The 15,421-nt window shown below is 39.8% G+C and overlaps 1 protein-coding gene across 2 annotated transcripts in view; it reads right to left on the bottom strand.

The window, feature by feature from the left end:
- Positions 1–15,421, bottom strand: part of usp32 (ubiquitin specific peptidase 32) — a 213,953-nt gene that overhangs the window by 59,978 nt on the left and 138,554 nt on the right. For both annotated transcript variants that reach the window (XM_070857168.1, XM_070857169.1), the window contains exons 7-10: positions 13,566–13,673; positions 12,123–12,238; positions 10,200–10,262; positions 614–697 (exon numbers count right to left, since the gene is read on the bottom strand). In XM_070857168.1, the coding sequence (XP_070713269.1) occupies positions 614–697; positions 10,200–10,262; positions 12,123–12,238; positions 13,566–13,673 (371 nt within the window). The remainder of the gene's footprint in view (positions 1–613; positions 698–10,199; positions 10,263–12,122; positions 12,239–13,565; positions 13,674–15,421) is intronic.

Genomic DNA, 15,421 nt, shown 5'->3' with positions numbered 1-15,421 from the left:
ATTATATCTCTTGCCTCCTCTCCTGAAGGTGCTGTCTCATCAGAAGGTGAGGCCGGGAGGGGGGGGGGGGGGGAATTAAGGTCACTCAGGTGTGGTCAGCCCTCTAGTGCCTCACCTATAAGGCCATTCTTCATGCATGAGCCCAGTCTGAGGGTACTATGGTGCAATCCTGCTCTTGTCCTTGCCCAGCATTCACAGATGCACATTTTCTACAAAATGTCTGTGGATAGCAATCAGAAGCAGGAACTCAGGATAGTTTCTACCCCACCCTAATGATGCTGAGGCCAAGTGATTCACTCTTGATATTAGCCTGGCCTAGATCAAGTATCTTGGGACAGACCAGAGGTCAGACCTGGGAGTTTGATGGTCTGAAACAAAATGAGGGGGGAAAATCTGGAAACACATAGTTGTTCAATTACCATCTGAAGAGAAAGGGTTTCTACACTATCAGGACTGAGCTTAATTGTCTGTTTGGTCTGCACTGGCCACAGGTGGACTATGCACCGACCACCCAACTAAGGAAAACAGGACAAAAGGAAGAAATAATTCAAGAGAACCTGAAAGAAAAAACATTGTGATTTTTTACATGCTGGCAAACATTTTGTGCACTAACCTGAAATAGGAGATTAAGAAACTCACTGGCCAGAGCACTTTTTACACTCCATATCTGATAATCTTCTAGTGTTAAATGTCCCATCTGTCATCAAATTAGAAAAGCAACAGTTCAATTATCACAATACAACATTAGATACCAAAAATACATTTGTGTCGGCAACATGTACACTCTCCAGTTTTATTTCTTAGCTTTTAAAAGAGTAATTTTTCACAATGACCAACTACAGAATACAAACAAATGAGAGACTGAGCATATTAAGTCTCAGTCTTTGTAGTAAAACGCACATCATTCTTTAAAAGGAATTTATTTTTAGAGCTCATTATTTTGGTTAACTTATACCAAAATAAAGTTTAACTCTCTCCCTTCCCCACCAAGTGAAAGGGGGAATAAAAAATTAACAAAATTCGAAAGGGTTTTGATGTAATGTTGTGGTTTAGGAAAAGCATTTGACAATATGTCACTTCTCTTTTAGAAGCTTTGCAACAATTTGAAAGAAATAATAGCTCATATTTTGTGTGCATCCATCAGGATGAAAGATAAGGACAGTGAAAAAATCAACATATTTAGAACTAGATTTTTCATCGATTAACTATTGAATGGATGTAAAGCTAGCACTTAATTTCATATATCTCTGCTCTCAATTAGTGAAACTGTTGCTATTGGGTGATGAACTGTTTTATGATTGATTTCACTAAAAATTTCATACTGCATTTATAAATGCAGTATCAATGCCTCATTTATACAGCTTGACTAAGTGGAATTCTCCTGCATAGGAGAGCTCTGAGCATGTGTGCTTATATACATGCAGAGCGTACCTCCCAAGAGAAAACAATTAAAAACTGAGACAGTAGAGGCAGCAGTGCCGTTACCCTCCCAAAATCAATAGGTGAAAAATGCTGAGGGAGATGCAAGTGACCAGATTTGACACCACATTAAAATTGTACTCCATGGGGTTTCAAACCCCAGCACGAGACTACTTCGTTCTTGAGCTCTCACACTGGCACTGATTGTTTAACACAAACCCCTCAATAATGACATCTCTGTAGGATGGATGGATAGGATACTGATGTGTGAAGGATGGACGTCATTTGGAAAATGAATACAATCCTAAAGGTAGGTCATCTATATTTACCCTTCATTCTGCATCCTCTATACACTTAGTGTATATTAAATTAATGCAGATTTTGGAGAAGGGAGAAGCCTCCACCTAGCAGCCTTTACATCAATCTGAAAAAACAGTTGCTTCCTGACGTTAAAGCGAGCCAAAAATGTTTCATAAATGTATAAGATTTGACAGTCTTTCATATACTATCAATGGGATCGGGATTAAAATTTACCTAGGGACCAGCCATGCTCATTAACCTGCCCATGGTCACTGCCTTTTCAAAACCATAAGTGTAGGATGGTCTTGTATATTTGGTGATGCGCTGTTTAGCCTTGGTTCTTGCAACATAGAAATTGGACAGTCAAAACTGCTCTATGCAAGACACATAACTCAGTGTTCTGTGAGCTTCTACATATTGGAATAATATTCCATTTCTGACTTGTGTGGCAACCATTGAGATAATGGGAGAATATCTTGACCCAAAGGAAACATGGAAAACGGAAGCAAGAACAAAGTTACACTCTCACATTTGAAAAGTGGAAGCATTAGCTTAGAATGATAGACTGCTCCAAAACAAAAAAAGCCATTTGACCCATTAAGTTTGCACCAGTGCTTTTCTTGGCACAATATCCTTTTTTTTGCCTTCAAGGAAAATCAGTTTGAAGGAGACCTCTTTAATTCTGTGATTATCTTAAATTTGTGCCTCTTAGTACCATCTCACTGACCAATGCAAACAATGAATGACATTTACCCTGCAATAACCCTTCATAATCTTCAAGACCTCCAAAAGATTACCCTTCAACCTTCTCAGCTCCTGAAAAAAGAGCCCTTTCTTTTTCAAGTTTCCCTTTATACCTGCAGGAGCCACAAGGAAAACAAAATAGATGCTGACGATCTTTCAAGATAGAGGAAGAGACCTTGACCTTTTTGTGAAGCACAGCTGCAAGGAAGAGGCCTGGAAGACATGGTCACAAGCTTGTTGGCTTGACCACTGAAGATGCTGCAGCCACACTCGGGAGGACAGACAGTGTCAAGGTACTTGTGAAGAATACGGCCCATGAAGCAATTGTCTTTTGCTATTTTCTGTGCTATCATAATTGACAGAAATGGAAACATTGAATACATTGTTATCATTAGTTTTCCAGGTGTACTGAGCCAGCTCATCAGCCACCATTACATTGTGTATCAAGAGACTCTGACAGGCATATTAGTCCATCGACAACCAATGTAGGATTGGTTGTCAACTTCATTTGAAGGTCTGAAGCATAAAAACAGATAGCAAAAGTTTCTATAGGTACATAAAAAGGAAAAGAGTGGCTAAAGTAAATGTTGGTTTCCTAGAGGACGAGACAGGGGAATTAGTAATGGGGAACATGGAGATGGCAGAAACTCTATCAGTCTTTACGGTAGAGGCCACTAACAATATTCCAATAGTGGATAGTCAAGGGGCTATGGGGGGGGGGGGGAAGGAACTTAACACAATCACAATCATTAAGGAGGTGGTACTCAGTAAGATAATGCGACTAAAGGTAGATAAATTCCCTGAACCTGATGGCTTGCATCCCAGGGTCTTAAGAGAAGTAATGGCAGGGATTGTGGATGCATAGGTTGTACCAAAATTCCCTGGATTCTTGGGAGGTCCCAGCAGATTGGAAAACTGCAAATGTTACGCCCCTATTTAAAAAAGGAGGCAGACAAAAAGCAGAAAACTATAAACCAGTTAGTTTAACATCTGTGGTTTGGAAAATGTTGGAGTCCATTATTAAAGAAGCAGTAGCAGGACATTTGGAAAAGCAAAATTCGGTCAGGTAAAGTCAGCTGGGATTTATGAAGCGGAAGTCATGTTTGACAAATTTGCTGGAGTTCTTTGAGGATGTAACGAACAGGATGGATAAAGGGGAACCAGTGGATGTGGTGTATTTGGACTTCCAAAATGCATGTGACAAGGTGCCACATAAAAGGTTACTGCACAAGATAAAAGTTCACGGGGCTGGGGATAATATATTAGCATGGATAGGGGATTGGCTAACCAACAGAGAAGAGAGAGTCGGGATAAATGGTTCATTCTCTGGTTGGCAACCAGTAACTAATGGGGTGCCGCAGGGATCAGTGTTGGGACCCCAACTATTTACAATCTATATTAACGACTTGGAAGAAGGGACTGAGTGTAACGTAGCCAAGTTTGCCGACGATGCAAAGATGGGAGGAAAAGCAATGTGTGAGGAGGACACAAAAAATCTGCAAAAGGACATAGACAGGCTAAGTGAGTGGGCAAAAATTTGGAAGATGGAATATAATGTTGGAAAATGTGAGGTCATACACTTTGGCAGAAAAAAAATCAAAGAGCAAGTTATTATTTAAATGGAGAAAGATTGCAAAGTGCTGCAGAACAGCGAGACCTGAGATTACTTGTGCATAAAACACAAAAGGATAGTATGCAGGTACAGCAATGGAATCTTGGCCTTTATTGCAAAGGGGATGGAGTATAAAAGCAGGGCAATCTTGCTACAGCTATACAGGGTATTGGTGAGGCCACACCTGGAATACTGTGTGCAGTTTTGGTTTCCATATTTACGAAAGGATATACTTGCTTTGGAGGCAGTTCAGAGAAGGTTCACTAGGTTGATTTCAGAGATGAGGAAAGGTCGAGTAGGCTGGGCCTCTATTCATTGGAATTCAGAAGAATGAGAGGTGATCTTATCGAAACATATAAGATTATGAGGGGGCTTGACAAGGTGGATGCAGAGAGGATACTGATGGGGGAAGACTAGAACTAGAGGGCATGATCTTAGAATAAGGGGCCTCCCATTTAAAGCAGAAATGAGGAGAAATTTCTTCTCTCATAGGGTTGTAAATCTGTGGAATTCGCTGCCTCAGAGAGTTATGGAAGCTGGGGCAATGAATAAATTTAAGACAGAAATAGAAAGTTTCTTAAACAATAAGAGGATAAGGGGTTTTGGGGAGCGGGCAGGGAAGTGGAGCTGAATCCATGATCAGATCAGCCATGATCTTATTGAATGGCAGAGCAGGCTCGAGGGGCCATATGGCCTACTCCTGTTCCTATTTATGTTATCATCACTAGTTTTAAAATCGGCTGAAGTTATACGGCTGGGGAAGTTACACCATGAAATACACCTCTTCACGAAGCAGAAAAAGAGCACTGCCAGAACTCTGATAAATCATGGACTTTACTTATCTATTAGATTTCACAGGCCCCTTGAATATACTCAAAGAGGTTACTCAAAAAGAATTTACAAGAGGCTAACTAGATTGTGACACAACTGTTCAGCAACTTGAGCACTTTTCAGACTGAATTCAGACTGTGTGAAAGCCCATGATACGCTGTTGCACTTGTAAACCTTTGTTGCCATGGAAAAGAAGCTGAAAAGATCTATTGACTGTGGCTGTTAAGAATGTCAGACACTTCCACAATAAATCGGAAGTGTGTGTTAAGAAACCATTTGACTGTCATTAGAGTGCCCCACCAGAGATTCAAATGGAGCTTTAATGTAATGATCAGCTGAAAGTAGGTTTGATGCAAAGACTATGCCGACATTCTATTAGTATCTGCCAGAGGAGTTCGGAGGCCTGCAGTGCCCAGAGCATATCGTCATCATTCACTGAGAGCAAGCATTTTCACAAATAAACCTACAGGAATCTTCTTTGTGCTCGAGGCTCTCCAATGAATATCTGCAAGACATTCTCTGATCATGACAAAGCTGGAACCACAAACAAATGACCTGGAAAACCAGAAGCAAACCAAGAGCATGCAAGAAATTGAAGGTGCCAAGCAATAAATGTTTTTTTCAATAAATGTACTAATATTCTGCTGTAAATATAAAGATCAGATCTCTCGTTCAACAGATTGTGAAAGTGTGCGAAAATGCTTCTTCAATAACTGTGGAAATGTTTTATTAGAAAAGAAAGCGATTGTGTTGGACATGTGTTTAATCATAATTCTACCTGATCCAAAAGCATTTTAATTAATACTATTTGCTAAATATAGTACATGGAATCGCCCACTGCCCCAAAAGGTTGGACAAGCTTCTCTACTAATTATTGGGTTATATGTGAATGGAGCTAGCTGGGAAAATATTTTGCTAAAAAAAGTCAATGTAGAGAATTTGGTAAATAGGGTATAACTTTAAATGTACAAATACACATCTTTGTTGAAATGTCAATGCTGTAAACGCTCAACTGCCCAAGATCTATATATTCAAAATAAAGTTTTTCTAATCAGAAATGAGAGGCACAACAAATTAAAAAAGCATTATTAATTTTGAAAGACAAGATTTTAATAGAATATTATTCTATGGAGGTTTGCACAACCCAAGCATTTCTCCTTCCCCCCCCGCTCCCTGTCCCCCAACTTCCTCTCTTCTAAGGGAAATGTGAGCTGTCAAAGGGTATAACAACCACCACCTTCCAATATTATCAGAAAAGATAATGATGCAAATCTGCAACATCAGAGTGACTTCACAAAATATGTTTTTCCAAATTAATTTTTTGTTTTTAAAAAAAATGCCAAAAAAGGCATCTGAGCAAATGTATTGACTTTAGAAAAGGTCAGATCATAGGGCAGCACAAGATGCAACACACAAGTGCTCCAACACATTGGGCCCAAGTTTCCACACGCTAAAAAAACGGGCGCCCCTCCGAGCTGGGTACCGCCCTTTTTTCGCGCCTAAAACGGCGCCGGAAAAAAAACTCGCGATTCTGGAGCGTTCTGCAGCTCCTTGTCTGTTTGGCGTGGCGCCCAGGAGGGCGGAGCCTACACTCGCGCCGATTTTGTAAGTGGGAGGGGGCGGGTACTATTTAAATTAGTTTAAATTTTTTCCTGCCGGCAACGCTATGCGTTGCAGCGTTCGCGCACGCGCAGTGTGAAGGAAACATGGGCACTCGGCCATTTTTGTAGTTCTTTGTAGCTGTTTAATTTTTGAACATTTTTTAATAAAAGCACATTGCCATCAGCACTGAGGCTTCCTGCAACCTTCTCACTGTCTCCTTCCCGCCCGCCGTCTGGAACGGCTTCCTCCCCCCCCCCCCCCCCCCCCCCGCTGCATTTGGGCCCGCCCGCCATCGGGAACGGCTTCCTCCCCCTCCCCCCCCACCGCTGCGGTCGGGCCCGCCCGCTGTCGGGAACGTCTTCCTCCTCCCCCCCTGCCGTCGGGAACGAACGAACGAACTTGTGAGGCTGGCTGAAGCACTTTCACACAGGTAGGAAGATGGTTTATTTAATCTTTGATTTGCTTATAAATGTTTATTCAGGTTGGATTTATTTGTATAATATTTGTAGAAGTATAAATAAGGATTTATTGTAGAATTTAATGACTTCCCTTCCCCCCCCTCCCCCCCCACCTCGTTCTGGACGCCTAATTTGTAACCTGCGCCTGATTTTTTAATGTGTAGAACAGGTTTTTTCAGTTCTACAAAAATCTACACTTGCTCCATTCTAAGTTAGTTTGTAGTACGTTTTCACTGTGGAAACTTTGAAATCAGGCGTCAGTGGCCGGACACGCCCCCTTTTGAAGAAAAAATTCTGTTCCAAAGTAGAACTGTTTTACCTGACTAGAACTGCAGAAAAAAAAATGTGGAGAATTGCGATTTCTAAGATAGTCCGTTCTCCACCAGTTGCTCCTAAAAATCAGGTGCAAATCATGTGGAAACTTGGGCCCATTATGTCAGAGTGGTAGCATGTGGGTCATGTTTCATCACATGTACAGCTCTTAATCTCAATCAGGCGTTGCAGAAATGTGTCAGGTGGTTTCTCACAACAGCATTTCAGGATACTCACTCACTCATAAATTTATAGTTAATCCGAGAGTGGCGTGAATTGATTAAATAGCTTGGGGGAATTGTGCATTTATAGTATGCACCTGTTTTGGCAGGGAGGAAGCAAAATTCAAAAAGAGCAAAAATTACATTTAAAACAGGGAATAAGCAGACCCCAAATTCTCAGACATTAACATCTTTACTAAGGCATCAAAGATGCAGCAATTGCAGCATTACTACCTAACTGATTAGCAATATGTTTTAGGTTAAGTGCACTAAATTAGTTTATTTTAACTGGGGCTTCAATTGAAATATCTAGGAATCTCAATCTTAAATAAAGTCATATTATTAAACACAGTTCCGATTAAATTGGTGCCATACAATACATGTTGCCTTTCTGTACTTTTAAAAAAAAAAGCTAGGTCAGCTCTAATGAGATATATATAATACGGACCATTTGCCTTGCTCAGCATTTTCACCAAGTTCTACACCTTGTCAAAACCTTGGTAGAACATTTGAAACATTTTGCAAAACAAAACCCTTCATACCATGAAAACATTTCAAAGAAAGCAGACACTGAGAAAGGCAAACTTGATCTCACAAAACCTAAATGCTAAAAAGACTTAAATTTCTACAGCGCCTTTCACGACCACCGAATGTCTCAAAACGCTTTACAACCAATGAAGTACTTTTGGAGTGTCGTCACTGTTGTAGTATGGGAAATGCGGCAGCCAATTTGTGCACAGCAAGCTCCCGCAGACAGCAATGTGATAATGACCAGACAATCGTTTTTTGTTCTATTGACTGAGGGATAAGTATTGGCCATGGGATCTTTTACATTCACCTGAGAGTGCAGACGGGGCCTCGATTTAATATCTCATCCCCACCTCCAACAATGCAGCACTCCCTCAGCACCGCATTGGAGTGCCAGCCAAGATTTATGTGCTCAAGTCCCTGAAGTGGGACTTGAACCCGTAACCTTATTACTCAGTTGAATTTTTTAAATGCTGTATCAGTTGAATGTTTTACACATACAAAAAAAAGACACTGTATGGCTTTACTTTATTCATTTTAAAAATGTAACTCTTGTCCATACATGTATTATGTCGATTTTTAAGCATTAGGAAAACTAATCACTTGCCCCAGCTGGTCCTGTATCTAAAACTAATGGCTTACTGAGTCTCTTACTGAACCATATAATGGCTATGAAACTAAATCACATCAGAACGCAGTTGCAGCAGCTGAACCTATTCATATTTGCAATGTGGCTATATACGACTTGTTATATTTTTTTCAGTTGTATATACAAATTTTCTTTGGTTGATTACTTGATGTAAGAAATCGTGGATTGGAAGAAATAATGAACTGGAAGAAATAACTTTTTGAGACAAAAAAGTCTCTTCAGACTGGTGTTGAATTGAAGGATTAATTCATGATATAATAGCTAAAGCTACTTGAACAGTGTGAACATAAATAACTGATAATAGGCAGCTACAAACATCTGAAGGCCAAGAATGGCAAGCCTGACTCGAACCATGGGAGGATAAGAACAGAGAGATGGGTCTTCAGAAAGTATAAACAGGAAAGACTTGTGAAGAGAAGGGTTTCACCTAAGAGTTGAGACAAAGAACTCAATGAATCCTGGTTTGGGAAGAGCCCTTATAGATTAAATGGTCCTGTCCATCATTTTACCTCAAGCCCACCCCTAAAGAGAATGAGAAAGATATCTAAAGAGCTTTTCAGGGCAGACGGTGCAGAGAAGAGCTGTTCGTGCCACCAGCCGTCTGTCCAATCGGGACTGATACCAGCTTCTCGTCACGGTCGTATGTCTACTATGTCTATCCTGATTGTGCGTTGTGTTTGACTATATTTGAACTACTGCTCCTTAATAAAATGCCTTATGACCCCCCAGACCCTTTTGAGTAATGACCTATGACTCCTAAGACCTTTGAGTAGTGTGTGTGACCTGTGATCAAAATTTTACTTTGAGGAAGAATCACGGTATCACCAGTCGTACAAATGACTGAAATTTGTTCAGGAACTGCTCCCCGCCCCCCACCCCCACACTGTGTAGTCAGCACATGGCTTAACATCTCATAGTTTGAGGTGCGAAATCTGAAGTTCCATTTCGTGGTTCAGGTATATGGTAGATACAGGATACCACTATTTTTTCTATGTGTTGGCTAAACTTCCTCCATCAGTACAGATGAGAGGTCATTCGGCCCATCTAGCTCATCAATCCACAGAAATCTATGATCTCCCCACCACCCCCCCCGAATCCACAGCATCCAAGGCCCTCGATTGACTTGGTCGCCTACCCATTCTAAGTATCAGTTTACTCTATATGAAGATGATCAGCCCTGAATATTTTACTTAATATACCAAATTTCAACTGAGCTAATTGTAAGTATTAAATAGTGTTATTATAGAGCAGTTCATTCATTAATAACTTGCTGGTGTTTATGTGCATTATAACTGGCAAACTAAAGAAAGTTCTGAAGCACTAAGGCACTGTTCATTGACTGAAAACTTAAGTCAAAATCTGTTCTCAGTAGAAGCACATTGCTGTTCCCCGACAGCAACTGCAAACATTTAACTGGAGCGTCAGCTAAAATATCACAATCATTTAAAATCCTAGGGCAATTAACAAGGTCACCTGCAACACACTCATATCAACACAAAATGCATAACCCTTGAAAATCTCACCTTAGTGGTATCGTGCTTCTTTAAGATGTGATTTACAATGTCAGCTGTCCCCATGTGCAATTCCTGAGGAAAGTAAAAAAAAACTTTGTAACAGCTGAGTTAGACATCTTCAAGGGCATACAAAACTTTAAGATATACACCAAGGGTGTCCTAGTGGTGTTGCACACTCCTGCATGGAAGTGATATGCTAATGAAAAAGGAAAGATAGCATGGAAACTTGGCATGTTAAGGCCCAGTTCTTCTCCATAGGGAAAGTGAAGAGCTTTGAATGTTAGCTAATCTCCTCCTTTTGTTGTTTTAATTAATGATGCTCATTTTTCCCGTTACATTTTTCTGCCCCTTGAGTTCACACAATGCCCTGTACTGTTCCAAAGGCAAGACAACAAGCATTACTGGAGACTCAAAGGCAGGTTTTCAGCTTTTCTGTCTCTCAACTAATCGATGATAAGATGGTATGAAGACCAAAAATCATATTAATTGGTTACTGGGTGGTGCAGTTGGTTAAAGCATTACACTTGCATCTCTGGATCTGAGACTCAAATACAGTTCCAATCGATGGGATGAAATGCCATTCAGATCACTGTAAAGGTCATACATAGAATTAGCTTAGGCAGTCTCAACCCTTTTCCTTGTGGGAATGGGTCCATAACAACATTGTTTTTAAATGAGGGGGGGAAATAGTTGACTAAAATTATTCTATTTCTGTTAGCTAAATTAAAATTAGAACCATATTCCTTACGGAAGATAAACTAAAATTCAATAGACAAGACCAAAAACTAAAATTAATTTCTGGATTAAAACACTGGTTAGAAGTCCACAACTTTTGGGAGCGGTGTTGGAAACTGAAAAGGATGAATAAAGTCTGTGCTAGACAAGCCTTAATTTATTATTTCCTAAGAACTGTGTAAGAAGTGAATAAACTATGGTATAAAAGCTGTATAATTACAGATATTTTCCTGATGATGTACCTTAACCAGCCTCCCGAGTTTCTTCCCTGAAAGATGGCAGCTGAATAGAGTGCATTCAATTATGTATTTCACTATGCACTTTTCTGTTGCTATTATTGGCTCAAAATTAATATTCACAATGCAGTTTTCCAGGCAAGTAACTTGAATCTATTAATTCAAAGAGAGTCGAATAGGGATGATTTTTTTTGCCTACTTTATTTTCCCTCTATACAGCCGTCTAGCAGTCATAGGCTTAGTCTCTGGCATTACCATGTGACCTAAATAGCATAGTTTTCCATTTGTTCTGTGTGATGGCCTTGAAAATGACCGCCTAGTAGGCCAGATAAATTGATGGACGATCTGATGAATGTAACCTATTTCAGTAGAGAGAACGAAGTCCTTGTCCCAATATATCAGGTCAGACCAATATATCACCACTTAAATGCGACAAACATTTTTATGTGTACGATTAGCAATGAGCCTGCTCTCACATATATGAACACAAGAGAGCCCGCAATTAATACCCACCACCAACATTCCCCACGAGGTGCGCAAGCACGCAGCTACGCACCAATTGCAAGGTCCCGCGCATGCCGCTCCCCAGCTGTTGCCGCTGGAAAAGATACCGTGCATGTGTGTCCACGCAGCAAATTTAAAGGGACAGTGCACAAAAAGAGGGGGAATATTGCCCGCCACCTGAATACAATTAACATTCCTGCCCCGGCCCCACATCAAACCAGACTATGATGTGTAGATGTAGCAGCAGAAAGAAAATGCTCAGCTGCATTTAAGAGAAAATCTAATAGTCAGGAGAAGGTATCTTATTTGAAGTTAATTGAATGCCAGTGTTTTCAGAGGTTTTATTCATAACCTTATGCATCCCCTCCCAAAAAAAGTGTCTATATTCTAGGAATTTATGGCTTTCTTTGTAACTAAAAGAACATTTGAAACCTTAAGAAATGATACCATTACTTACGGGAATACTGTCAGTGCGGTTATCTTTCCAGACTTCCAAAAGTGCAACTACCATTTCTTCTAATTCAGTGCGAGACAAAGCTCCATCTCGGTCAGTGTCAAATACCTTGAAACAAACTAGTGAAACAAAGAACTATTTAACTTTTTTTAAATTAAAATGTAGCAGAAATAAATCTGGAAAGTAAAAGGAAAAAACTACAAATGCTGAAAATTTGAAAGAAAACAGAAAATAATGAAAATAACACAGCAAGTCAGTAACAGCTACAAAGGTGAGAAGACTGTTTGACATTTTGAATTCAAAGGAGGTGAAATAGGGATGATATTTTTGCCTGCTTTATTTTCCCTCTATACAGCTGCCTCGAAATCATAGGCTTAGTCTGGTGTAACCACGTGACCTACTCAGTCCAGTTTCTATTCGATTTTCATTTTCTTTGTATGATGGTCTTGAAAATGACAGCCTAGCAGGCCAGATAAATTGATAGACTATTTGATGAATGTAACTTATTCCAGGAGAGAGAATGCCGTGCGTGCGCAACCGTATCGGGGTATATACTCGAACTGTCTTTTCTCTTTATAGACATTACTGATCTGTTCTGTTAATTCCATCATTTTCAGTTTTTATTTTACTGAAAACATTGCTAAATCATCTTCATAGGATACAAATCACTTTTATTTAGAAATATCTTGATATTGTTGTTAAAACAGTTCAAGCTACAGTCGTTGGAGTGTTGCTCTGAAACAGAAATAATAGATCTAAATGATATACTGCTCAGGTGTAAACACAAAATCTTTATTTTACACTTGTACTGTGGTATAGAACAGGCTAAAAAGATGCCGTTTAACATCTTATGCGATCCTATACCTCAGCTAAGCAGTATACCATTTAGATCTATTATTCCTGTTCCAGAGCAACACAAATGACTGTAGTTTGAACTGATTTAACATCGAGCTATTTCCAAGTAGAATGAAAGTTTATTTAAAGAGCTGGTCAAGGACTGGATAGGGCAGAGTGTAGATAATGACCTTCCACCACCTCTAGAGCTTGGTTCAAATCCAACCCAGACTGATGGGATGAGGGGTAGGCTCTGTCTGTTGATTATAAGCCTCCTGTAAGAAATTACTCAGTCCAGTTTCTACAACCAATAGCAAAAAATTGTCCTTAATTCTGCACTAATTGCCACTATATTCTTTATTTTCTTATTGGATTCAAAGAAGCAGAGACCCATTTAAACTATTAACAGTTTTTAAAAAAATATTCACAAGTTAATTTAAGATTTTTTTTTAAAAAGTAAAAATATTTTAACATGTTTTTATAAAATAATTTCCACATAATATTAAACAAAATTACATTACACACACTTCAAAAAATAGCAGCCCCTTGAACTTTGAACCGTTGAACTTTCTTTGAACCATTATACAACTGTCCAAGTCTACTAAAACTTACATTTCTGCCGTTCAGCAAGAGGTCCTCTACAACAAGCAGAAAGCCCACAAGAAATTTCTTTGAAGTCTATGTGATTGTCACGATTTTCATCAAAAGCACTGAATAAACCTGTAAAGGATTCCCAGTAAATTTACAATACAGTCCAGAAGAGGATATTTACTGTTAACATCTTGCATAGATCACAGTCTGATATATTTTTAATGCAACAGCTGACATATCATCAATGCAGATTTTATCTTCTGACTTTCTATGGCATTTCTCACATACAATTCCACATGATTTATGCAGCAAACACTTTCAAATCAAACATCAACTAAGTTTAGTTCATCTTTATGGACTTAACCAAATCCACCTTAGACCCTGTATAAGAATCTGATGTATTATTAAAAATGGTGAGTGACCTCAGGATTCCTGGGCCACCATGCCTGTAGGTGGCGCCTTGACCATTCTGTTAGATGATTGATTACAAAGGGACAGCAACTGAAGTTATGTGATAGTCCCAAATTGCATGCTCAATAATTCCTGCACACCCTCAGTAGCTCTTTCAAAAAAATTGCAAATGCCTGCTCCCAGGAATCAGACAAGCAAACAAAGTGTAAAGCAACCTGTGTGTTCAGAATTTGTATGTATTCAACTGACGAGATTTATGCAGTAAGCACTTTCAAATCAAGTATCAGCTAAGAGTAGCTAAATACAACAACAATTTGCATTTATATGGCACCTTTAACGTAGTAGGATGTCCCAAGGCACTTCACAAGAGCATTAACAAACCAAATTTGACACCCAGCCACATAGGAGATATTAGGACAGATGACCAAAAGTTTGGTCAAAGAGGTAGGTTTTAAAGGAGGACAAGAGGTAGAGAAGTGGAGAGAGGAAATTTCAGAGCTTAGGGCCCAGGCAGCTGAAGGCGTGACCGCCAACAGTGGAGCGGTGAAAATCGAGGATGCGCTAGGCCAGAATTGAAGGAGTGTAGAGATCGCAAAGGGGCGTTGCCAGATCGGAAAACAATGTATGTCAGCGAACACAGAGGTGCTGGGTGAAAGGGACTTAGTGCGAGTTAGGATGCAGACAGCAGAGTTTCGTTGAACTTAATTTTACAGAGGATACAAGGTGGGAGGCTGGACAGGAGAGCATTGGAATAGTCAAGTCTAAAGGCAATAAAAGGCATGGATGAAGGGTTCAGCAGCAGGTGAGCTGAGGCTGGGGTAAAGACAGGCGATGTACAGAGGTGATGGAGAAGTTATGGGGTAGGATGCTCAGTGCATGGTTGCAAAAGTCCATCAGTGAATATTTTGAAATAGTGCAATCGGGATAAAAAAAATACAAGTATGGCATTGACAGAATTATCAGTGAGACGAGAAAGTGACAAAACAGAATGCAGGGCCGCAAAGTGCGATCATGAGCAGGATTTCGGTGTAAGAACAGTATCAGCTGAACCACCATCCCCACGGGGCAGAAAATACAGAACGCCCCCTGCTTATTTCCAGAGTTACTATTGTTACATATTTCCCTACGTAACAATAGGAGGCGCTGTCTTTCGGATGAGACATTAAATAGAGTTTCAGGTAGACATAAATGATCCCATGGCATTATTCAAAGAAGAGTAGGGGAGTTCTCCCCAAGTCCAGTCCAATATTTAATCTTCAAGCAACATCACTAAAATAAATTACCTGATTATCTCATTGCTGTTTGTGGGACCTTGCTGTGTGCAGATTGGCTGACGTGTTCCCCTACATAACAATAGTAACTAGACTTTAAAAGTACTTAATTAGCTGTGAAGCACTTTGGGATGGCCTGAGGATGTGAACGATGCTATATAAATGCAAGATGTTTCTTCTTTCCCGACCCCGATT

Source organism: Pristiophorus japonicus, chromosome 16 (genome assembly GCF_044704955.1).
Source record: "Pristiophorus japonicus isolate sPriJap1 chromosome 16, sPriJap1.hap1, whole genome shotgun sequence".
NCBI classification, from domain to species: Eukaryota; Metazoa; Chordata; class Chondrichthyes; family Pristiophoridae; genus Pristiophorus; species Pristiophorus japonicus.
This window is presented reverse-complemented; position numbering and strand designations above follow the sequence as displayed.